This window comes from Symphalangus syndactylus, chromosome 5 (assembly GCF_028878055.3).
Source record: "Symphalangus syndactylus isolate Jambi chromosome 5, NHGRI_mSymSyn1-v2.1_pri, whole genome shotgun sequence".
Lineage (NCBI taxonomy): Eukaryota > Metazoa > Chordata > Mammalia > Primates > Hylobatidae > Symphalangus > Symphalangus syndactylus.
In genome coordinates, this window is record NC_072427.2 from 63503804 (window position 1) to 63528507 (window position 24704).

At 42.8% G+C, this 24704-nt stretch overlaps 1 protein-coding gene across 6 annotated transcripts in view; it reads right to left on the bottom strand.

Annotated features, from left to right (window-relative positions):
• Positions 1-18941, bottom strand: part of RASGRP1 (RAS guanyl releasing protein 1) — a 78076-nt gene extending 59135 nt beyond the window's left edge. For 3 of the 6 annotated variants that reach the window (XM_055278656.2, XM_055278653.2, XM_055278651.2), the window contains exons 1-2: positions 18725-18941; positions 14022-14206 (exon numbers count right to left, since the gene is read on the bottom strand). In XM_055278656.2, the coding sequence (XP_055134631.1) occupies positions 14022-14206; positions 18725-18759 (220 nt within the window). In that variant the 5' untranslated portion in view covers positions 18760-18941. Of the gene's footprint in view, positions 1-14021; positions 14207-18724 lie in introns of those variants that run through there. The other 3 variants (XM_063640280.1, XM_055278652.2, XM_063640282.1) reach the window with 2 other exon arrangements.
• Positions 18942-24704: the final 5763 nt, after the last annotated feature.

Sequence of the window (24704 nt, forward strand, 5' to 3'; positions counted from 1 at the left end):
ATTGTCCTAATATTTTGAAAAATGAGAGACTATTCAGGTCTTCCTTACTAAACACTGCATTAATATAGCTCAAATTCATGTAAAAATTTAAATTATAACACTCTCTTCTAGTCTCACAGCTGCTTGTGTCTATTATGACACCATCCTGGTAATTTTTTTAGCACAGCTATTATAACCACTTTGTATCTCCATGACGTGATTTTGGATCCTCTGGCAAGCTGCATTATTAACCTGAAAAAGCCATACACTAACACTTAACAAGGCTATACTAATAACGATTGCTACTGTTTTTGAGTATGTACTGCAGATTGGAATTTTAATAACATTTTACATAAATTCTTCCTTTGTTTTTTTTTTTTGAGACAGAGTCCCACTCTGTCGCCAGACTGGAATGCAGTGGCACAACCTTGGCTCACTGCAACCTCCGCCTCCTGGGTTCAAGCAATTCTCTTGCCTCAGCCTCCAGAGTATTCTGTTGCAGCTTGGACTACAGGTGTGCACCACCACACCCAGCTAATTTTTGTATTTTTAGTAGAGACGGAGTTTCACCATCTTGGCCAGGATGGTCTCGATCTCTTGACCTCATGATTCGCCTGCCACCTCGGCCTCCCAAAGTGCTGGGATTACAGGCGTGAGCCACCGTGCTGCGCCATAAATTCTAGTTTTCTAGTAAGATGCTTACTTCACAACAATCCAGGGTAAGTATCTACTAACTTTCAGGTTGATAGAAACTGAGTCTCAGAAACATTAAGACACTTGCTAAGGGAATAAAGTTACTATGTGTCAGCATTAGCACTGGACCTCAGAATAGAATGGAGGCATTACTCCCTTAACATGGAAAGGCTATTTCTGTTGATGCAATCTCTAATTATTTTAACTTTTGGAAAGTTAATATTGTGGGGAAGACACATGACACTACTGACTCATGTTGAATTTATAATCTACTAAAATCTCTTGGTATTGTTCATAAGAACTACAATTAATACAGTTTCCCCCCATCCAGAACATATAGGAAGCACCATTTTTAAACTTAAGTGCAAGACTTTACATTTATTTTTATTGAAGTCCTGTTTGTCTAAGTTCTTTGTGCTATGTTATTCATATCCTGAATTCTGACTAATTATACTATTTCCCACAGTGTGTCTAACCAAAAACATAGATTGTGTTTAAATCTGATGAAAATGTCCACAGCCACTCATAAATGGTTCACCTACAGAAGGACATCCTTCAATACTCATATCTATGTGTATACACTTTGAGTATGACTATAAACTAACTTTGAAACTGTTTATCTGGATTTTCATGTAGCCTATATTTGCCCATCTAACATTTACTTTTTGACTTTGTAGCAGAGCCTGTAAGTTCCCACACACATACTCTCAGACCTTACCATTGTAATGCATGCCAACTCAACTTCCACCAGCCTGAGAGGTTTCTGTAAGCCCTTCACACCCCCACCTGTGTGCAGGGCAGGCCAAATGTGCTGGAAACTTAACACCCTCTTAAAAGCAGCCCTCAACCAATGACCGATGGGACTTGGTACATCAATGCTCCAGCTCCTTTCCCTTGGATAAGATAGGTCTGAAAAGAGCCTCCTACTCTGACTCCCAGAGTTGTAACTCGGTAATGCACCCTCCAAGAGCTGCCTTCCCTACTCCCCTACCACTTTTTCCTAGGACCACCTTCCAAAGTAAACTATTTGTACTTAAAAATCCTTGTCTCAGGATCTGCTCCTGGGAAAACTCAAACTAAGACAAACTTGTTAAATTTTCACCGAAAGTAAAACCGCCTTTAAAATTTTTTTACCATTATTCTCCATTTTAAAAATGGGCAAACAATCCCCACATGTGTTAAATGGCAGACTCAGCTTTAGATTCCAAAGACTGCCATGCGATGTGGCCTCCATAATCTTTTCACCGCTTGCTGAAATCAGTTGTGCCACAGTCACAGCATTTCCCTGCTCAAAACTGTGTGTGTGTGTGAGAGAGAGATGGGGTGTGGAGGAGAGTATCACATTCTCTTACTTACTCAACTCCAACTCCCACCTCTGACAGTAGCATTAAAGATTACAAGTTTCCAGGTTTTTTTTTTTTTTTTTTTTTTTTGGTCTTTTTGGATACCCAGGAATTGAGCATCTCAGTGCTGACTGGGGAATGGGCTGTGACATGAGATGTCAAGTACATGACACGGGTGAATTATTTTCATGATGTGTAACCAAAGTAACCATTTTCATTCTTTATTTTCCTCTCCCTTCTTTAAAATAGGCACAGCCACTCTATTTTGCGACCTAAGAAAATTGAGAGAAATTTCCTAAAATCCGTTTAAATGTTTTGTAATCCTAAATCATCTATTTTTCCTAGGTTTGAGGACACTTTTAATTTTAATATATTATTAGAGGTGGGGTGCAGTGGCTCATGCCTGTAATCCTAATACTTTGGAAGGCTGAGGTGAGCAGATCATTTGAGCCCAGGAGTTTGGGGCCAGCCTGAGCAACATGGTGAGACCCTGTCTCTACAAAAAAATACACATACACACACAAATTAGCCAGACATGGTGGCACATGCTTATAGACCCAGCTACTTAGAAGGCTGAGGTGAAAGGATCACTTGAGCTGGGGAGGCAGAGACTGCAGTGAGCCAAGATGGCACCACTGTACTCCATCCTGGGTGACACAGCAAGACCCTGTCTCAAAAAAAGATTATGGAAAATTATAAGCATATATACCATAGTGAGCAAAACAACGTAAGGGACCTCCATGCACTCAGCCAGCTGCAACAACAATCAGCATACAGCAGATTTGGATCCATCTATACTCCTATGAGTGTGTATGTGTACACACACATAATTTTTAGAAAAAAGGTTCGCATACTATGACTGGTTGAAATGTCTTTTAAGTCTCTTTTAATCCAGAGGGTCCTCCTCCATCATTTCTCCTTGCAATTTTAAGGGTGCACTTTCTCAGTTAAACGAAGCTTAGTCCATCTCAGGTAGACACTGGTAGTTGCTGACAAGGTAATGAGACACTTAAGCACTGGGGACAGAGAGGGTGGGGGGACCACAGACGCAATAAATGTAGGGAGCTTTTCCTTTAGGGATTAAAGTAAGGCCAAACAGTCAGGTAGACCCCAGCATCCATTCCTGAGGCCCAGTGCTCATCCTCGGCAATAAATGAAGACTGAGTCCAGTGGCCAGAGGCGAGGGTCCTATGGCTCTCATCTGGGAAGCAGCCCCTCAGAAATGGCAGTAACTCACAGTCTGGCCTGAACTCCCCAGGACTGGAGGTAAATGGTGAACCCACCAAGGTAGGTTTGGATGAAGTAAATATGGAATCCAATTGTGGTGCTCATGACTGGGAAGGAGGAAGGGCAGAGAGTGTGAAAAATCCCCTATGCATTTGGCATTTAATAAGTGAACCCAAAATTAACCAATGATTAATTGCTCATCAGATTTAAGAATGTTCTATAGTCTATAACTATATTCCAGCAAGATAGACTCATAGATGATTAACACGGACATTTCTTGGCTTCCTGAATATTGTGGGTTCCCCCTTAAAATGAGGCTGTTCACAAGATTACAGAACCAAGTCCTATACCATGATTCAGATAGATCAGTGAAGAGGAGACAGACATAGCTCCATTTGCTCCTCCAATTAGAAATCCTCACTTTCTGGCAAAGACATACCTTTGATAAGTTCTTGGATGGCTTCATCCCCAACTGCCTTACTTTTCTGGTGACTGCATTCTTTGTTACAAAACCGGCAATCCCTGCTTCCCTCTTCTCCTCTGCTTCCCTCTTCCCCTCTGCTTCCCTCTTCCCCCTCTAGTCTCTACTCCCTTTGTGCATTTCAATGAATCACTGGTGTCCTTGTAAGTACATCTCCATCCTAGGCAGCATCTTCTGCTTGAAGCCTCTAGTAAGAACCTTAGCAATCTCTCCAGGGCCCTTGACTACTCTTTTGGGGAAAAAAAAACAAAGTAGACAACATGGCTTCCTTCACACCACTGCCCACCATCCCTTCTGTGCTGCTGAAGAATCACAGATGTACCAAATCTTTGTTTCTGCTATGTATCTCATCCAGTTGCTAACTTCTTAATATTCCCTTAGAAAGTTAATAGGCTGGGCACAGTGGCTCATGCCTGTAATCCCAGCCCTTTGAGAGGGTGAGGCAGGTGGACCTCTTGAGCTCAGGAGTTCAAGGCCAGCCTGGACAACATGGTGAAACCCCATCTCTACTAAAAATGGAAAAATTAGCTGGCTCTGGTGGTGCACATCCAGCTGCTCGGGAGGCTGAGGCACGAGAATCGCTTGAACCCAGGAGGCGGAGGTTGCAGTGAGCCAAGATCACACCACCATACTCCAGCCTGGGTGAGACTCTGTCACCAAAAAAAAAAAAAGAAAGAAAAAAAGGAAAAGAAAAAAAGTTAATACAGACAAAAGATCTTTTCTTGTTTCTGAAAATAAAGTTTCTCTTCAACAAACCCCATCTCACTTTCACTGTAATACAAAATAAAAAAAAGTTCACATGAAGAATTTTTAATGGACGTTTTATGTTTCCTTCATTTATTACAACTGTAATCAGCCATAGTTACTGAAATTAGCATGCAGCATTGAAAAGAACTGAGTACTCTTCTTTTCTTGTAATGTCTTTAATTCCTCATTACCATCATTTCAGTTGCCAAGCAACCTTCACTTTTATGTCCTATATTTGAAGGGACTAAGCAGAATTATTTTTAAAAAATCAATTTCAAAATAGAAGAGCAACCTTGTGTGCTAGCATACCTCTTTATAAATAATAATATTGATTTCAAGATCAAAATTGTTTAAGATATAAATTATGGGAAGCAAAAAGTTATAGTGAGTTTATTACCAAAAAGTTACTGTGATTATAATACACGTAAATATCCATAGAAGAGAATCAAGAAAGGCACACCCAAGAAAGTTGATAGTGCTTATCTTGCTCTTGATGGTAAAATGAGTGACGGTAATTTTCTTCTTTTTGCCAGTCTGTATTTTCTACGCTCTCTATGGTGAACATGAATAATCTTAAAAGTTATTAACATTTATAAAGTAAGTATAAAGGCTGAGGGACGGTTAGATCTTTGTAAATACAAGAACTTACAAAATAATGGGAACTAAATGAGACTACATATGTAAAATATTAACATAAACACTGTGGTATTCATAGTAAATGCTCGAAAGTTAGCTATCACTAAAATAGTATTTTAAAAGTCTATGCTAGTGGTTGATCTTATGTTATGTGTATCTTACCACAAAGTCTACGTAAGAACAAGAAACAGTCTATATTAATAATTTTTAAAGACTGAGTTAGAAAAATTTGTGAAAAATTTGTTGGGTTTCTAAGACTCTATCCTAAGAATATTGACTCTTCAAATACATCCAAAAGCACATTCTTAAAATATGCAAATTCCTGAAGGACTTTCTTCAAGTTTAATATCATGATGGAGACGCCCCATTACACCTTCTTCCAGACACTTTAAGTCTCAGAAATCATTTCAATGATATCACAGCGAGAAACGGAGGCTCTGAGTTACAAAGTGACCGGTCCAAGCGCTGTGGTTTTAAGGAAAAGACAATCTCAGAAACAAAACTGAAGGCTTCTTTTTCGCCAGCAATAACTTATTGACAAGCTTGTATTGATCATCCATGACAATGTATGATATGGAATTAGACACTGGATTAAGTAAAACTGTGATTAAAATGACAATGGACTATTAATTAAATCTTTGGAATAGGGATTTTTTTAAGGTTTAGAATTTTAAAAAGCTAAATAGAAATGGGCAAATTTAAACACATAAAAATACAAAGTTTCTTTACATGACAATATCAAAACCAACATAGAAATGAAAATGAGAATAGGAAAAAAAATGCCTACAGTAAATGATATTCAAAGAGTTAACAGCTTTTTATATAAAAAGCTTTTGCACGCCTCTAATAATAAAAGCATTAAGCAGCAAGTGATAAATAGGCAAAGGATATGAACAGACCGTTCATAAAACTGGAAATACAGTAGGCAAACAAACTTATGAAAACATACTCAAGAAAAGCTTGGTTATATACACCAATAGTGCCTGTTACTATGCAGTGGGTAATGAAGGCAAATGATTAAGCAGATGGAATCAGAAATCAAAATAGAGATAGCATATAATACATGAAGAACAAAAGTTCACAAAATTGAGGGTTGATCAGAAACAAGGTTGGTTAATCTTAGAGATATTTTAGAGGTGAATTAAAACAATAAAAACACAAAATAACTTTGACTTCAGAATGAGAATCTCTCATGCTGTTTTCATGTTCCATTGTCACTTCTTTAAGAAAACTTCTCAACCGCACTGATACATGATTTCCTTATCTCTAAGGTCCATTTTTCCTTTCCTTTGAAGAACACATGGAGAGGTTGTTTTATAAAAAACATAGATGAAAGCAAAATAATAGCAGAATTATTACTTTCTCTTAATTAAGAGATAAAAAATAGAAATCCCAGCTTTTGGGGTCCCTTCCCACCTCAACATTTTGTTATGTAAGCACCCTCTGTATCTGGGAGACAGTGGTGTGCTGGTAAATGTTTAACAATGGGCTCTCCAGGGGAGGGATTGAAAAGTAAGCCCTGATTAGTGATGTTTGTTGATTTCCACGGTGTAAATACTCCCAACAGACTACTAACAAGCTACTAACATGACTTCACTGAACACGGAGCTGGGAAAAGATGAATGCTAGCATACCATTATATAGCATTTGTACCAGGTAGACATAACAGACATAACCTCAAAAGCAAAGATAATATGAATTAGGAAGTGGTGAGTTTTCAGTATTTCTTATCTTTGTTTTTAATATAATTTAATTGTAAGCGTATATAACTTAATTTTCAATCATGGCTGTATTTAACAACTAGCTTGCAAAATTCCTGAAAATTTAACAATCTGCTCTTGTGAGCTGGTATGAGCCAGCCAAGCACACCACTGCTAGGAGATAATGAAATAATTTTTGTTTCACAATTGCATCTATGAAGAAAAAAATTAAGACATAAATCCACATCGTTCTATGTGTCTTCAACACATGGCAAATTATTTTTGCCTTCTGGTCTTGTGGCTCTTACACAGACCTCTGACTACATAGTTGGTGGGACCCAGTGCAATTAAAAATGATAGTCCCTTATTCAAAAATTATTAAAAATGTCAAGACTGTGACAGCATTAAACCAAGCATGGGAACCTGTGGGCCTTCAGAGGTGGCATGCCCAGGAAGCTGGCCCTGCTTACATTCTCACTCTTTCCCTGTTCTTTTCCTTCCAGCCACTCTAGGGCAACCCCAACTAGGTTGCAGCCAAAGCTCACTGTAACTCCAGAACGAGACACAGCAGCTGTAATTGTTCCGGGCAGGAGTGGGCAAGTTCTAACATCAGGAGGTGGGCTGCGGCTGGGGCCTGAACTGTAGATGACCTTCTCCAGGGGTCTCAGGGTCCAACACAGCTGTTTCTGTCAATTACTGAAAAGACTGTTTTTGCTTTCACACAGTTTTCCAATGTGTTTTCATCACAGACTTCATAAACTTCAGGTCAACATATTGCCTTACATAATCTGTTGCCAAAGTAGTTCTTTTGGGTAAGTACTCAGGAGAAGCACTCCCCAATTCTTCCCCAGCTAAGCCACTACTGTAGTCCTCTGACCCATGGGGATGGGCATGAGTTAGGGAGTAGACCCTCCCAGCACCATAGGAAACTGGAGTGTTGAATAAAGGTGGAAATGTACACTAGGAATATGGCCTTTGAATGCAAGAATCAAACGGTAATTGTAACAGACATCCACATTCTATTTACGTAGCCAACAGACAGACAGGCTGTACGTTTCGTAGGGGGCTTACTGCAGTTGAGAAGAGACAGGAATGCAGGAAAATCTGATAGAAGTGCTCCCAGGGTTTCACACCTGCTCTTAGGCAGGGATCTCATTCGATCTGGCTGGATTGCTTTAGAGATCTCCAAGAGGCTGGCTTCACCATGTGCTTTTCTAGTTCACATAGCTAAAAAACCTATATGCTCTATTGCTTCCCTGAAGATTTGTGCCCTTCAGGTTTTCCTAGGATGCCTGAGAAAAATGATCTGGGATGTTCAGGAAGCAAGTGTGCTATATGACAGTATTTCTCAACATCCATTCACGGGTCACCTCCATCAAAACCAGTGACTGCTGGCTGAATGGCAATCTCTGGGGTTGACTGTGAGGAATTTGAATGTTCAACGCACTCCCTGATTATTCCTCATGCCAAAGTTGGAGAATCTCTGGAATAGCAGAAAGAACGTGAACCTCAGGGGAAGACTGACCAGAGTTCACATCTCAGCAGCTCTCTCACTAATGAGCTGAACTACTTTCCACAGGTCATTTAACTTCCCTGAGCCACAATTCTCTATTAGTTAAAGGAGCAAAATAACAACCACCTAATAGGGTTGTTGGGAGGATTAATTGGGTCAAGTTAGGTAAAGGCTCAGGACCCTACAGAGTCCACAGTAAGTGTTAAACTACTGTCCGTCCACTGTCTGTCTGTCTCCAGCTCTCTCAGCAGTAAAACTCACCTCTCTGGATGGCTTTACTGAATCGAACTGCTCAGAATTCCTGAGACACTGTCTAACTTACGCATAAGCATTGCCTCTATTCTCTACACCGCCAAGCAAGAGAGCACAGATATGAATGAAGGGGATTTCCCATCTCCTCCTTTCTCAGGCCTGGCAGTCACAGAAACCCATGCTCATGAGAGGGCAGACCAGCATGGGTAACTGGGGATGCCTGCTCATCAAAGATGCAGCAAAGTCCTCCTTGGAATAAATAGTGTCCAGTCTTATAATAATGCTAATTCATTCTAGAGGGCTAAGAGCAGCCTGGGAGCTGCTCTGATGACTAGAAGCCTCAGGATGCAAGTGCCCCCAAGGACCATCCTTTACACGTGAAATCTTGTAGCCACGACTACCAGTGACTGGGGGGTTCCACTGAGGAGGCTTCTGGGAGAGCTGTGTTCTTCACACAGGGCCTGCCATCAACAGTGGCTAAGGCTTCGGCCCCTTCCTGACACTACAACTGACTTTGTTCTTTGGTGTTGCCTGTTACTAGGTCTACATCCCCAATGATGTCATGGCCCTTGGCTTCTGGTCTTATGCTCCTGTTGCCCTCTGGGCACCTTGCTTTGGTGCACAGACCAAGTTGCAGAGTGGTAAGAAATACCTAATCTTTCCTTTGTTACGGAGAGGGCTATGGCCCTGAGTGTGTGTTTGCCTTTTGTGGCTCCCATTTTAAAAACAGATGGAATGTTTTACTTTCAATAAGCTGAGGCCTATAAAGTGCTTTCAATATCCAACTGCTCCATGGTGGAGAAAACATACCTATTAGTTTTGGGGTATTTCTAGTTTGGAAGGTCTTTGGATAGCATTAGTACAATTCACACAGGAATTCACTGATTCACACTTTGCTCAATAGAGAATATCAGGCAGACACCTGGTATGTAGATGGGGTCCAATCAACATTTCTTACAGTGAATGGAGTTTCACTTCTAACTGGGGAGACACCAGGACTGCAGAAGGGTGGGCACTGGGTGCAGGCCTGTCCTATGTGGCATGCAGGTCTCCCCTGAGCGTAGGAAGGGCTGTCTTAGGAGAGAGACCCAGGCTTGCCCCAACCCAGGTTGCAAGTGGCTGCCAGAGGTAGGGGAAGGAGAACGGGAGCAGCACATCCTCTCTTGAGACTGGGGGCACAAGCCAAATTCTTTCAATTCTTAAAGGTTTATTTTCCTGTTTGTTCAATGGAGAGAGTAATATCTGACCTGCCTATTTCAGAGCTGTTCTCAGTGTAAAAGAAAATCAATACAAATGGAACTCTACGAAAAAATAAGACAGTCCATAAATAGAAGATATTAGGAAGCATTTCCCTTCACACTAACAGGTAAGATGAAACATGGAGTTTCTTCCCACGTCTCACTGGGAGTAGGAGGTCTGCTTGCTGGGGTGGGTTGTTGTGTGTGTGTGTCAGGGGGGCCCTTTCTGAGGCAGGTGTGCAGTTTTCTTTCCGATGCTGTCAGAAGTTGTCTTGCACTGAGAGGGAGACAAGGAAAGAGCTTTGTGAATTCAGACATTTGAAGCCTTCCATTTGGCCCCAAATGCTGGCGGCCCTCTTGTAAAAGGAAAAAAATTAAAAGCCCAGATGATCTCATAGGTCTTTTCTACCTCTGAAACAGATGGTGTGATTCACATATATTTGACATAAGTGTAACCAGGTTGTGATGATTCGCCTTATTATGTTCAGCTGAAGAGAGAATTAACTAGCAATAATATGCTGAGAATGTAAAGCATGACCTCTGGTTAGAACAGAAGGCGGGAGTGGGTTGTTTCATGGTTAAAGCAATGAACTATGACTCAAGGCCGTAAGTTTCTAGTCACAGATCTGTAACCTTGTATGTGACACTGAGAGGCTTGCTAGAGGCCTTCGAAAGTGCTCTTAATTTATACGTACTGGCCACTGCCCTTAAAAGCAATATAAGTCCTTCTTCTGAGAACAGTGTGGGTGGTAATTAATGGTTAATAATGCTAAAGAGATAGCCATCAGTGAGACTTCTGAATGCCCACAATGCTTTAAGCAATATTCAGACTCGTATCTAGAAATACTAGCAAAATGCAAATCCCACAGTTTGCAGAAAATCTATTCTTTTTTCCTCTGAGACAACTATCTACCCTCTCCAGCATTGTCCAACTGACTTTTTTGCAACAATGGAAATGTTCTCTCCTCTGTCCAACAGTAGGTGCCATTTGTGGCTATTGCACACTTCACCTATGGTTGGTGAGGCTTAGAAATGAAATCTTATATTTAACTTTAATTGAAATGTATATAAAAATAGCCACATGTGGCTAGTGCATTGGACAGCACAGCTGTAGCCAATTCAAACCTCCTGAAAGCAAGAAGGTGAGGTTGAGAGGCAGTAGAAACTAAATTAACAATTATTCAGTCTTTCTCTTTAAAACAGTTTCTTTCCCTCTTTTATTCAAGTTGCTTGGTGGAGTAGCTGAAATTAGGGTCTGAGGCAAAAGAGTGCCAATAATAATAATGATAATAATTTCCCCTCCACACTTCTGTGCAGTTTTTCATGGGTTTAAAATGAGAAGACATCTAAACTCATTAATAAAAAGCTAGCTAGACTGCTTTAATCTAAAGCACCACTTTTCTGTACAAACCTGAGAAACTAACCAGTAAGGTAAGCTTCAGGAGAAGCATAGCCTCACTCTGTTCTACTGTCAGATCACCTCTTAAAGAGACCTACGGAAGCACAGGCATATATCTTGCTATGGGCTTTTCTCTGTCATAAAGTCTGCTGCTGATTCCTCGCTCCATTTCCTCTGTAGCCCAATTTCCATGTCCCAGCCCCATAGATGGGTCAACTGATAACCAAAGAGCAAGAAGAGAGACAGACAAAAGGTGCTGGCTTCTGTTCCTTCCAGACACAGAGCGTCTTTTCTTTTTTGCCTCTTTCATGTACTGTGATGAGAAACTCTGCAGTACATAATACACAAAACCCTGAGATCTTACCTTACTGACTTCCTGCAGCATTCCCTTGGGCCGTGAGGGACTTAAACAAATGGTGGCTGTTCTCCTTGACCTGTGTCCTCACCCATGAAGTGCACTTACTCAAACTCTACATGGTATAAAAACTTACTCTTCCTGCATACCTTCGGTATATATCACCCTGTCCTTTGTATATGTGTGTGTGTGTATATATATACATATATATATACACACCCTGTCCTTTGTCCTTTATATATATGTGTGTGTGTATATATATATATATATATATATATATATATTTCCTGAACAGTATGTTTCTCAGGTGTTGTAAGCTCTAATGGAAGGGAGAGTTTGGTCACTGTAATTCTTCTTGAGCACTGCCTAGCACCATGTCAGATACAATTAAGGGCTTAATCAATGCTGCTTGACAATGGATAAAAGACTGTTAGACTTAATGGGACTTTTACGGCTTTGGGATTTTAAGCCACTTTTTTCAGTTCAACATATTCCAGAACACAATAAATCATCGTTGCCTTTGGAGGGTCTGTTAAGGGGATTGAATTAGGCTTCGTTACTTGGGGGGAAGGACTTCAGAATCAGTCATGTATTTTTCAGGTTGATATCACGATTCTTTGAAGATTAGAAAAACAGTCTTGAACTCGGCCGGCAGTTGCACAACAGGCATGGAAGGAAGGAAAGTGGTGTGATAAACACGTTTCTCGTCCCTCTTTTTTCAATAGTGAAACAGAAAGAAGAAAAATCCTTATTCAGAAAATAGTCACGGTGGCCTGCTAAAGCCGAGTAAATCTGACTGCTGAAATGGTGTAAGGAACTTTGCAGTTTATTCAGCTTGGGAAGGAAGTGAGAGTGGAGTACATGACGAACGATGGCCCCACGTCAGCCGCGCCTCCCCGGTCTCCACTGTCCTCTAGTTTATCTCCTCGCAGCATATTTTCTAAGGACATTATTTTGAAATAGAAAGCCATTCGTTCTGCTCCCAGATTCATCTTAACTGAAATATTAAAGTGTGAAATAAGATTGAAGTATAAAATAAAGAGAAATCTAATGAAAATTTAATGCTAAACTAGTAATACTAAAAATTCTTCCTCTTTTCCAAGTTAAGGTCTACAACAAACAGCACTTTAAAGCAATGATTCACAAAGTGCGGTTCTTGGGTCAGATGCATCAGCATGGCCTGGGAACTTGTAAGAAATGCAAATTCTTGTGCCCCACCCCAGACCTACTGGAGTAGAAACTGTGGGGATGGGGCCCAGCAATGTGTGCTAAAAAAAAAAAAAAAAAAAAACAAACAAAAAACAGCCTCCATGTGTGATTCTGACACTCTAATGTTTGAGAACCATTACTTTAAACCAATGTTGAAATAGCTGAAACTGTTCAATGCCGTACTAAACTGTTCTAAATGAATATCCCTAACATGTCAAGTATTTCCCAATTCTATACATATAAGGTCTGAGCAAGCACTTAACACACACAGCCACTAGTCCGTCATTCTGAGATCTCATGGATCCTGAGCTGCCTAGGATCTGATTAAGCCTCTCTTAGATTCCCAGGAGCCTCCTAGGGTTGGGGTAGGCTGGCGGGGGTTGGTATGTCTGAGCTGTGCCACACAGGCTCCTCTGCTTCACCATGGGAGACGGAGGGATACAAAAAGGAGTCCACAGGAGGAAGAGGAAGCTGGAAATCTTTGAATTCAATGATTTCACTGAAATCCATCAATTTTAATCATTTTTTGGGAGGAAATATTTAGTACTTTTCAATCACTATTTCACAAATAAAAATCCAAAAATACACCACGCTTATAACATTTAAAAAAATCTTTTCAGATAATTGCTTGACGGCTGCACTAAGCTGTGCCTCCCTCATGGTGAGCAAAGGTGCTGACAGAGTGCAGCATCTGAAATGTGTGTGTCCACATTTATTTCTCAGCCCCTTGACCCAGCATTGCAACCTTTATTAACCAATGTCTTCTCGTCACAAACCTCCTGGCTTTACCCAGTCCCTTCCTATCCCACCACATCTGCCCTCCAGATTGCAAGGGGAATTATTGGGACTTTATTCCTCCAAATGATTCCAATTTCTGTTTGATAACAAAGTTTGCTCATGTAACAGTCTTTGTGCCCCAAGAAGGCAAGGACAGAAAAGTCTCAAAGCACCAGATGCACAATATCATTTTATGATATTTTTCATCACAAGAAAAACCTCCATCCTAAGAAAAATGGAAATGCAAACTCTCCTAACTTTTCTCACTTTAAAATTGCACTTCTCATCACGACCTATTACACCCACATAGTCATGTGCCATAGGCTCTGCAGACTGTCTCCAACATTTCAAAGGCTCAAAAGCTATTTTTAAAGCCAAAATACAATCTAGATTGCTGTTCTGTAAAGCACTTTTAAAGGAAGAACAAAGTAATAGAGTGATTTTTATGCCTGTGGGCAGTTAGCCAACTTACCAAAAGATTGAATGCAGCTGTCAATGAGATCGTCCAGGCTGGCTCCTTTGGCTAAATGTCCCACAGACACCATCATTCGGAACTGGGTGATCTGGGCCAAGCTGGGATGGGAGGGGAAGGGGCTGTTGGCTGGCTTTGCCTCTAGTCTTGCTTTAGGAGCAGCTCTGCAGCCATGGGAAGGTTTCCTGGGGAAAGAGAGAAGGCAGTGAGGGGACAAACTGGCAGCTCCACGCTCTGAAGGCAGATTGGAGAGGAAGGGAATGGAGATAAGACAATTAATCTCAGGAGTTGGGCTGATAGAAGCCATACCCCTCCCACTTGGCAAATGCACCAAACGACTGGTTGGCTGTTAAAGAGACATCTCCCCAGCAAAGGTGAGATTTCAGGGTTGCAACTAGGGCTCTTCATCCTGGCACTAGGATTGCTCTGTCCTACTGTCTCCCAGTTCCTGAAGGGGAATGGCAGAGGCAAGACTATCTTGGCAGTCCTTAGCTCCCAGCAATATATATATTTTTTCAGCTACTAAGCCACTGACTTGAATCTTAAAAATTGTTTACATTTGTTTCTTTGGCTAACTTTGGCCGGGCATGGTGGCTCACGTCTGTAATCCCAGCACCTTGGGAGGCCGAGGCAGGTGGATCACCTGAGGTCGGGAGTTCCAGATCATCTTTGGCTAACTTCATTAATCTTGAGCAGTACCTGAGATACTACACAAGGTCAGGCAGCCTCAGAATCATCGTTAAGGACCTTAGGGGAGAAGTCAAAGACTGAGGACCCAAGTGCAGGAGGTGAGGGGTGATGATGGTGGTGTTTAGATTTTAAGTGAGTCCTGCCTTTCTTACAAATCTTAGTTGGTTTTAAGATCTTGTTTTTCATGGTTGATAATATAGGTAACCATTATGAGTCATTTTTGTTACTAAACATCATTTTTTCAAATCCTTACTTGGGTCCTGATTAAAACAGAAAGCAGAGCTGTGAGAGTGCTGTTCCAGAACTCAATGTAAAAGGGCAAGTTTGGATCTAGAAATGGCTTAAGAGTCCAATGGACTTTGATCTGCTCACACGCAGCTCTATCTCTGGTCATGACCTCATCAGTACAAGTCATTCTGCAAAATGATTTGGGAAGTTTATTGTCCTCTCCATTAAAAAATACACATACACACACAGATCCGTATCTATAATCTTTTATGGTTTAATAGTGATGAGTGTTGCTGGTAACTCTTTTGAGCATTTAGTTAATTCTCCTCTACTGTGGAAAAAAAGTACCTCAGAAGTGTAACTTTACTCACTATCTATGATAAACGCATAATGGCATCAATTAATCTCTAAGTGTTTATTCTATGAGTAAGGCATTGTGATTGGCCAGAGAACACCACAGTGAGATAGTCTAGGTGAGGGTACTTTATATACTCATTACATACTAGTTGCTGTTGTTACGTAATGGTCGTCTAGAAGTTCCTTAATACAAAAATATAGCTGAGGAATCAGACTGAGATAATGAAAAGAAAGCTACATAAATGTTAAATAAGTGTTCTATGAGTGTCAAGAGTAAGAAGCATGGTGTTCCCAGAAGAGAAAGAGGCAGTTTGAGGGAGTGTGTCTGGGAAAGCTGCTCCGACAGGATATAATCTCAACCAAAGGGGCTGAAGAAGTGCTTAGATCAAAATAAAATGCTAGGCACATGTGGGTTTTGGGAAACCAGCCTGCTAAGAGACGGTGTATAACTGAACTATGGGGCCACTCAGTACACAGCTAGACCTGTGCAGGGGCACCCTGGCCCTTCAGGTTGTTTCAAACTAGCTCCAGGGTGCTGGTCTGCAGTGGCCGCTCGGCTCTATTCTGACCTGGTGCAGGTCCAGTGAAATTGAATCAACAATTGGTTATTGGGCACTAGGCAGTAATTCCTGAAAGATCAAGTCGGTGGTACAGGACTCAAGTTTCTGGCCATAATGGATTTTCAAACAGGCCCTGTGACAGCCCCAGAATTGGATCAGTCTCTAAAAACAAAATAATAATGGTGACATGAATTGAGTACCTATGCTATGGCAGGTACTGTGCTGGGGATTGACCCTGTCTTGAGGCTTACAGCCCAAAAGGATGTTATCCCCAACTCATGATGCTGAAACTGAATCTAAAAAAGGGTAAGTGACACAGCCAAGGTTATAAAACTCATATATAATAAACCTGAGATTTGTACCCAGCACCTCTCTGGTTTTATTCATTTAATAAATATTTACTGTGCATGGAACTCTGCACATTTCACAATATCAGGATTAGCTGTAGACAATCACAGAGAGGCTGAAAAGGTCAATTCAATTTAAAATGAAAGTAAAATCCTTCAAAAGCATAATTGGTAATGTAAAGCCCGAATCTCAGCCCATATTCCTTTTGCAGGCCCTCAGAACTGTCCTCAGGTCCCTAGAGCTGGACAGACTCTTTATGGTCATTTTCCAAACCCCTCTTCTACAGTGGAGAGGTCCAGAATCAGAAGAGCAACGTGCCTGGCCACCACTGCAGAGACAGGCTAGAAGCCAGCCCCTTGTGGCCCATGCCATGCACCCCAGGTGGGCGCCCTTCCCTTCCTGGAAGCACTAACAACTCTACACCTGGGGCTACATAGCCACTGCTGGGATTACTCGGCTTTCTGCCCCAGCTGCTGCCTTTGTCACCATTAAGACCTCCACCAAAGGCAGAGTAGGGGAAAGATTTTAAAAAAATAAGGTCATTCATTGTAGAAGTCTCCTTCTCTCAGGCCTTCCACAATACTCCCTAGACCTTGGAGAAGAGGCAACTGCAACTGGAGGCTCTATCTACAGACAGAGCTCTTCCTGCTAGGGGTGGAGGGGAGGTGGCTACAGATCCAAGGAAAATTCCATTTTCTTTCTTGGTTGGTGACAGTGACCATTCGAGACTCCTAATCCTGCCCTGTTTTCTAATTCTGGTAAAGTTTCCTAGTGTCACCGGTAAGAGAAACCACTTTGTTTCATAAGTGGATTCTTGAAGGTTGATGCTTTTACCAGAACTAGGAGGGATCAGGGTAAAGTATAGGATAGTACAAGGGAAGGAAGGGCGACAAAAGCAATCTGGGAAGTATGGAGCCCAGAGACTCAGAGGGCTAGGGCATGAGAAAACAGGGAGAAGAGAAAGTACTAAAAGCCAAAGTACAGCCTCAGAGTTGTAAGAAGATGGGGATTATTTGCACGATAGACTAGGAAACCTGGCTTTCTTGCTGTATACTCTCTCAACTGGTTGCCTTGTGAAAAATCCTGAAATCGTTCTGCCTTTTCTGGTGAAATGGGGGTAGACAAGGATTTATAAAATGCTTTATTATAGGCAGGTCGAAGGTGTTTCAACAATCCATAGAATGAATGGCCTCTGAGTCTGTAAAGGCATATTTTTTAAAAAAACCAATAGCCAAATGTTTTCTTGTAAATGAAAAAAAAAAAAAAAACCCCGAGAGAAACAAATTAACTTGAAGGTGTTTTCCAAGCCTAAAAGTAACCAAAGCCCCATAGGTTTGCTGAAGGAGACCGTCAAAACTCTAAACTGGTTTAGGTGAAATCCTCTCCAGGCATATCTCAGTGGAGGTCAGTTTCAGGCTGAGCTTTTTATGAAATCCAGCCTGGAAAAGTAAGAGATGAAATGGAGCAAGGGAACTGGAACTTCCACAACTTTCTTTGCAGTGGAAGGTGACTCTCTTGACTTCTGGTGTGGATTCCTTCCAGTCCCGTCCTCTCTCCCTTATAATACTGAATTTAATGTACTGAACTCCTCCTCCTGAATCTAGTGCAAAGTACAGTGGTGGACCCTCAGGAGATGCCTGGATGGGGAGAGGCAGGGCGTGCATACAGGGCCAAGAACCCTTCGTTCTTTGGATTATAAGCACGGGAAGACCAGCATCGCAAGCTTCCTGCCGCTACTGGGTATGGTGGTGCAAGGCACAGTCCCATCAGTGTCGACGTGAATGGAGTTGTGAAGTGCACAACTTGTCCAGCCCCTACGCCGAGGCCAGGCCGTTGTCCATGCAGTTGCCCAGTTCTGGTCCTTTGGCTACAAACTCAAAGCTGCCTGGCCAAGAGCCCTTTCACTCACTGTCCCTCTTTCTTCAACTTCTGTTATCCAAGACCCTCTATAGAATCATAGTGGGGGGGGGAGAGGAATGCAGCTTCCCATCCGGAAGGCGGTACGTTTCGCTGACCCATGGATCGGGAAACTTTCGTGGGGCAGGGGCGACCGAGCGGTGCCACCTCTGCGGGCTCCCTGCAAGCTCCCTCGGCCGTTCTGGGAAGGGTCGGGAGGGGCCGCCAGGTGGCGCAGCCGGAGCCCAGCGCCCCAGCAGGTGCGGGCAGTGCGGAAAGTCCGCGAGTGGGAGTCCCGATGCCGGGCGGGGAGATGTGGGGGAGGAGGTCGGCGGGCGCCGGCTCCGCGAAGAGCTTCGGCCCTAGCAGATCTCACCGTACGAGCTCTGGCCTCGCGACCGCCCCTCCACCGCCCCTCAGCCCCAGCTCCCTTCCCGAAACCCCGGGCGCAGCGCGCCGGGCGTTCTGGACACGTCCGCCCGTCGCGCTGGTGTCCCGGGACTCCGGCCGACCCCGGCCCCCCTCCGCCCTCAACTTCCCTCGGGGTGTTGGGACGGCGGGCAGGGGCCTCTTTCCCAAGAAAGGACACAGGCGCTCCCGAGGGCCACGGCCGCCTCTACTCACCGCGGAGCCTCTCTCGCCTTGCCCAGGGTGCCCATGGCCGCGGCCCGCGCTCCCGGAGCCGGCTCACCTAGCGCGGCCGGGCGCGGCGCATCGCCCCCGCCGCCACCGCCGCCGCCTGCCGGCTCTCTCCCCCCGGGCCTCGTAGCCCCGGCCGCCGGCCCTCGAGCCCGGCGAGCCCGACCGAGGCGCACCGCAGGCACAAACTTTGTGCGAGCGCGCCCCCTCTGCCTGGCGCGCGCGCTCACACCCGCCCGGCAACCACCTGACACGCTGATGCTGGCGGCTGCAGGAAACGTGCGGCGCCCCGCCGCTCTTCCCCGAAACCTGCCCCCTTTCCGCGGGTGCCCAGGCCTGCGCCTCGCGCAGTTCTCTCACCCCTGCCCGCCGTCGACCTCTCTTGGTCAAAGGGTTAAGTCTCAGGGGAGTTGGAGAGGAGCGGGCTCCCGGCTACCACGCCCGCGCCTTGCAGGGCACCTGTGCTCGTCGACCTCCACCTGAGCTCGGGAAATGGGCTGCGCCTAGCGGCTCCCATGGGACCCGCTTTCCCGCAGCCGACCCACAGCCTCCACGCAGCTGCCTGCGGCCGCTGCTCGGAGCATTGCAGTGAGGTCGCCTTGTCCCCTCGCGGGCCTCTCCTGTATATATCAGAGCGCGGAGTCCGGCAGGGGAAAGGAACGGAAAGACAGTTGTGAAGTTGCCTTAACCTGCGCACTGGGGTCTCTAGGTAGCCGTCTGCAGGACTGGGCCGTAGACATGTGCCCTGTGCCCTGCGCCCTGGACGAGGGCTGCCCGTGTGGAGGTGCGCTCCACAGGCGTGATCCCTATCTGGCCCAGACGCGGCCGCCTGGCGTCGGTGGGTGTGGGAGACGTGGGGACAGCTTTCATACAACGTCAGTGTGCACAGAAGACCTGGCCAAGAGGGGCGGCCCACCCGCTGCTTGTCCAGGTGATAGTGCTGATAATCTCAATAGCTAATGATTGAGTGCGGTTGTGCTAAGTGCTTTCTATACATTACCTCATTTAATCCACCCTCCCCGATACAAAGAGATCACTGTTGTAAAGATGAGAAAATGAAGGTTCAGAGAATACTATGCCTTAGATCATACAACTAATAAACAGCAGAGAGACCTCTGACTTGGACTGAGGTCTGTCTGACTCCCTGTAATCACTGCTGGACTGCCCTAATAACACACTCATTATCACCGCCACAGACCATCATTCTAGCCGCAGCCATAGTTGTCTTCCTGGCCACAGTGTTCTGGACTTTAAAGCCTTCCTCTGTTTCATTTATATATTTCCTTATATTTATATGCGACCTTGTCCTTAAAACAGAATTCAAGATCGCTTACAAGAGCACATAACCTGCAAAAAGAAGTGTGTGAAATGAAAAATGAGGCACACAAGATGGAGCCAAAAATGAACATCATTTGAAATAAATGCATCTCGTAGAGTCAAGTACCCTTGCTACAAGTGGGACCAAAATTTGTCTCTCCTGCATTTCTAGCAATCAAGTTTAAAGAGAGGCCTTGTCTTAAAGTTCAATTCCTGAAACGTGCAAGACCAAAAACAAAATTGCTCAAGAGAAGATCCCCCTTTTTTGATACTGAGACCAGAAAGAAATTTCTCCAGAGAATCCTCATGAACACTGGGTGATATAAAGAACCAAGTCCTCAGGTATAGCCACAGATGCAGAAGGGGCAGGTGAATGTCAGGAGAATATTAAATAATGACACCCTTTCTCACTCACTGGGTCTAAGGCTCAAACATGTTTAGAGTTATCTATTATGCACCCTTCCTCATGTAAGTCCTACAACCTAAACAACCAAGTTGGCGGATGTCTGAGGATGGTAAAGGTTTGTATCTATATATGAATCTATCTGTCTATCTCCCAACAGTCCTAAGTTTGCAGTCTTGGGCTTTGTTCAGAGAGATCTTCTCTTATTACCAGGTGAAAAATTACTTTTCACTAACCCCTCTACTCCAGAATGAGCTCTTTACCCTACTTAAATCTATAATATTTACACTTTCAATTGCCACATAATATTCTGTGTCCCTGTCTTACCTCCACAACTAAACTGTAAATTGTCCGAGGTCAAGAATCAGGTCTTATGCTTCTTTAGCTTCCACAGCTGCCAACTTGAGGCAGTACACGTGGGACATTACTAATAAACTGCTGTGGATTTGATTTTGAAAAGCAGAATGTGCTGACCTCAAAGAAGAAAATAAGATCCTTCCTGATTATTTCCGGAGAAAGGGTTTCAGTTTTTCTTTGAAGTCCCCTGTCTGTGGCAGGAGTGATAAGCTTACTGGCGCTGTCCCCGGTGGCTTTCGTGGGATCCCCATCACAGGTTATCCAAGGCTGTCAGTATTTCTCTATTGCTTCACCCTTGAAAACAGAGCCCCTTCCATGCCGTTCATTGCACTGAGTCTTTGGACAGCAAAATCTTCGTGCGTGGCAGGGGAATAATCCAGCCTTATACTGCATATGCATAGGTATGTATGCCAAATGGATGCCTTTATGTAAATGCGTCATTATATTTATATGTAAATATACATATATGCATAATACTAAGTGCACATGTAGGCAGTTACACACATCTGCACACCTACAGTCCACATATATACAAATGGTTGAAACTGAGGTTATTAATTCATTCAATACATGAGTCTTGCTGAGTTTTCTAAAGAAAGAGGCCTACATATGCCCAGCGAGTGTTTTTCTCTTGGACTTTCTGAGAACTCTGCACTTCACTTGCATCTGATTCTGCTTCTGGGCCCCCTTGAGCTCTTTTTTGAGGTTTTCTGGCTACTCCTACCTGAGCAATAAGTATTTTCCAAACATCTAAAAAATGAGAAGTTTGTCTATGTCTCTTTTCATCATTGGCCATGTGATTAGTCTGCCTGGTGTTATATGAGGCACCTCTGACCTCAAGAACAAACTTCTTCTTCTTTTTTTTTTCCACAAAATACATCATTTAATACAACATTCTTGTAAGGTAGCTAATGAGGATAATATTCATGCTTTTAAAAAATTATTATACTTTAAATTCTGGGATACATGTGCAGAACGTGCAGGTTTGTAATATAGGTATACATGTGCCACGGTGGTTTGCTGCACCCATCAACCCGTCATCTACATTAGATATTTCTCCTAATGCTATCCCTTCCCTAGCTCCCACCCCCAGACAGGCTCCAGTGTGTGATGCTCCCCTCCCTGTGTCCATGTGTTCTCATTGTTCAACTCCCACTTATGAGTGAGAACATGCGGTGTTTGGTTTTCAGTTCCTGTGTTAGTTTTCTGAGAATGATGGCTTCCAGCTTCATCCATGTCCCTGCAAAGGACATGAACTCATCCTTTTTTATGGCTGCATAGTATTCCATGGTATATATATGCCACATTTTCTTTATACAGTCTATCATTGATGGGCATTTGGGTTGGTTCCAAGTCTTTACTATTGTGAACAGTGCTGCAGTAAACATACAGGTGCATGTGTCTTTATAGTAGAATGATTTATAATCCTTTGGGTATATACTCAGTAATGGGATTGCTGGGCCAAATGGTATTTCTGGTTCTAGATCCTTGAGGAATTGCCACACTGTCTTCCACAATGGTTGAACTAATTTACACTCCCACCAACAGTGTAAAAGCGTTCCCATTTCTCCACATTCTCTCCAGCATCTGTTGTTTCCTGACTTTTTAATGATTGCCATTCTAACTGGCATGAGATGGTATCTCATTGTAATTTTGATTTGCATTTCTCTAATGACCAGTGATGATGAGCTTTTCTTCATATGTTTTTTGGCCACATAAATGTCTTTTGAGAAGGGTCTGTGCATATCCTTCCCCCACTTTTTGATGGGGTTGTTTGTTTGTTCTTGTAAATTTGTTTGAGTTCTTTGTAGATTCTGGATATTAGCCCTTTGTCAGATGGGTAGATTGCAAAAATTTTCTCCCATTCTGTAGATTTCCTGTTTACTCTGATGATATTTTCTTTTGCTGTGCAGAAGCTTTTTAGTTTAATTAGATCCCATTTGTCAATTTTGGCTTTTGTTGCCATTGCTTTTGGTGTTTCAGTCATGAAGTCTTTGCCCATGTCTATGTCCTGAATGGTATTGCCTAGGTTTTCCTCTAGGGTGTTTATGATTTTAGGTCTTACGTTTAAGTCTTTAATCCATCTCAAGTTGATTTTTGTATAAGAAAGGGGTCCAGTTTCAGTTTTCTTCATATGGCTAGCCAGTTTTCCCAGCACCATTTATTAAATAGGGAATCCTTTCCCCTATTGTTTGTTTTTGTCAGGTTTCTCAAAGATCAGATGGTTGTAGATGTGTGGCATTATTTCTGAGGCCTCTGTTCTGTTCCATTGGTCTATATCTCTGTTTTGGTACCAGTACCATGCTGTTTTGGTTACTGTAGCCTTGTAGTATAGTTTGAAGTCAGGTAGCGTGATGCCTCCAGCTTTGTTCTTTTTGCTTAGGATTGTCTTGCCTATACGGGCTCTTTTTTGCTTCCATATGAAATTTACAGTAGGTTTTTCTAATTCTGTGAAGAAAGTCAATGGTAGTTTGATGGGGATAGCATTGAATCTGTAAATTACTTTGGGCAGTATGGCCATTTTCACAATATTGATTCTTCCTATCCATGAGCATGGAATGTTTTTCTATTTGTTTGCGTCCTCTCATATTTCCTTGAGCAGTGGTTTGTAGTTCTCCTTGAAGAGGTCTTTCACATCCCTTGTAAGTTGTATTCCTAGGTATTTTACTCTCTTAGTAGTGATTCTGAATGGGAGTTTACTCATGATTTGGCTCTCTGTCTATTATTGGTGTATAGGAATGTTTGTGATTTTTGCACATTGATTTTGTATCCTGAGACTTTGCTGAAGTTGCTTATCAGCTTAAGGAGATTTTGGGCTGAGATGATGGAGTTTTCTAAATATACAATGATGTCATCTGCAAACAGAGACAATTAGACTTCCTCTCTTCCTATTTGAATACCCTTTATTTCTTTTCTCTTGCATGATTGCCCTGGCCAGAGCTTCCAATACTATGTTGAATATGGGTGGTGAAAGAGGGCCTCCTTATCTTGTGCTGGTTTTCAAAGGGAATGCTTCCAGCTTTTGCCCATTCAGTATGATATTGGCTGTAGGTTTGTCATAAATAGCTCTTATTATTTTGAGATACGTTCCATCAATACCTAGTTTATTGAGAGTTTTTAGCTTGAATGGGTGTTGAATTTTATTGAAGGCCTTTTCTGCATCTATTAAGATAATCGTGTGGTTTTTGTCATTGGTTCTGTTTATGTGATGGATTACGTTTATTGATTTGCATATGTTGAACCAGCATTGCATCCCGAGGATGAAGCCGACTTGATTGTAGTGGATAAGCTTTTTGATGTGCTGCTGGATTCTGTTTGCCAGTATTTTGTCGAGGATTTTCATATCAATGTTCATCAGGGATACTGGCCTGAAATTTTCTTTTTTGGTTGTGTCTCTGCCAGTTTTGGTATCAGGATGATGATGGCCTTATAAAATGAGGTAGGGAGGATTCCCTCTTTTTCTATTGTTTGAAATAGTTTCAGAAGGAATGGTACCAGCTCCTCTTTGTACCTCTGGTAGAATTGGGCTGTGAATCCATCTGGTCCTGGGCTTTCTTTTGGTTGGTAGCTTATTAATTACTGCCTCAATTTCAGAACTTGTTATTGGTCTATTCAGGGATTTGACTTCTTCCTGGTTTAGTCTTGGGAAGGTGTATGTGTCCAGGAATTTATCCATTTCTTCTAGTTTATTTGCATAGAAGTATTTATAGTATTCTCTGATGGTAGTTTGTATTTCTGTGGTATCAGTGGTGATATCCCCTTTATCATTTTTATTGTGTCTATTTGATTCTTCTCTCTTTTCTTCTTTATTAGTCTGGCTAGTGGTCTATGTATTTTATGAATCTTTTCAAAAAACCACCTCCTGGATTCACTGATTTTTTGAAGGTT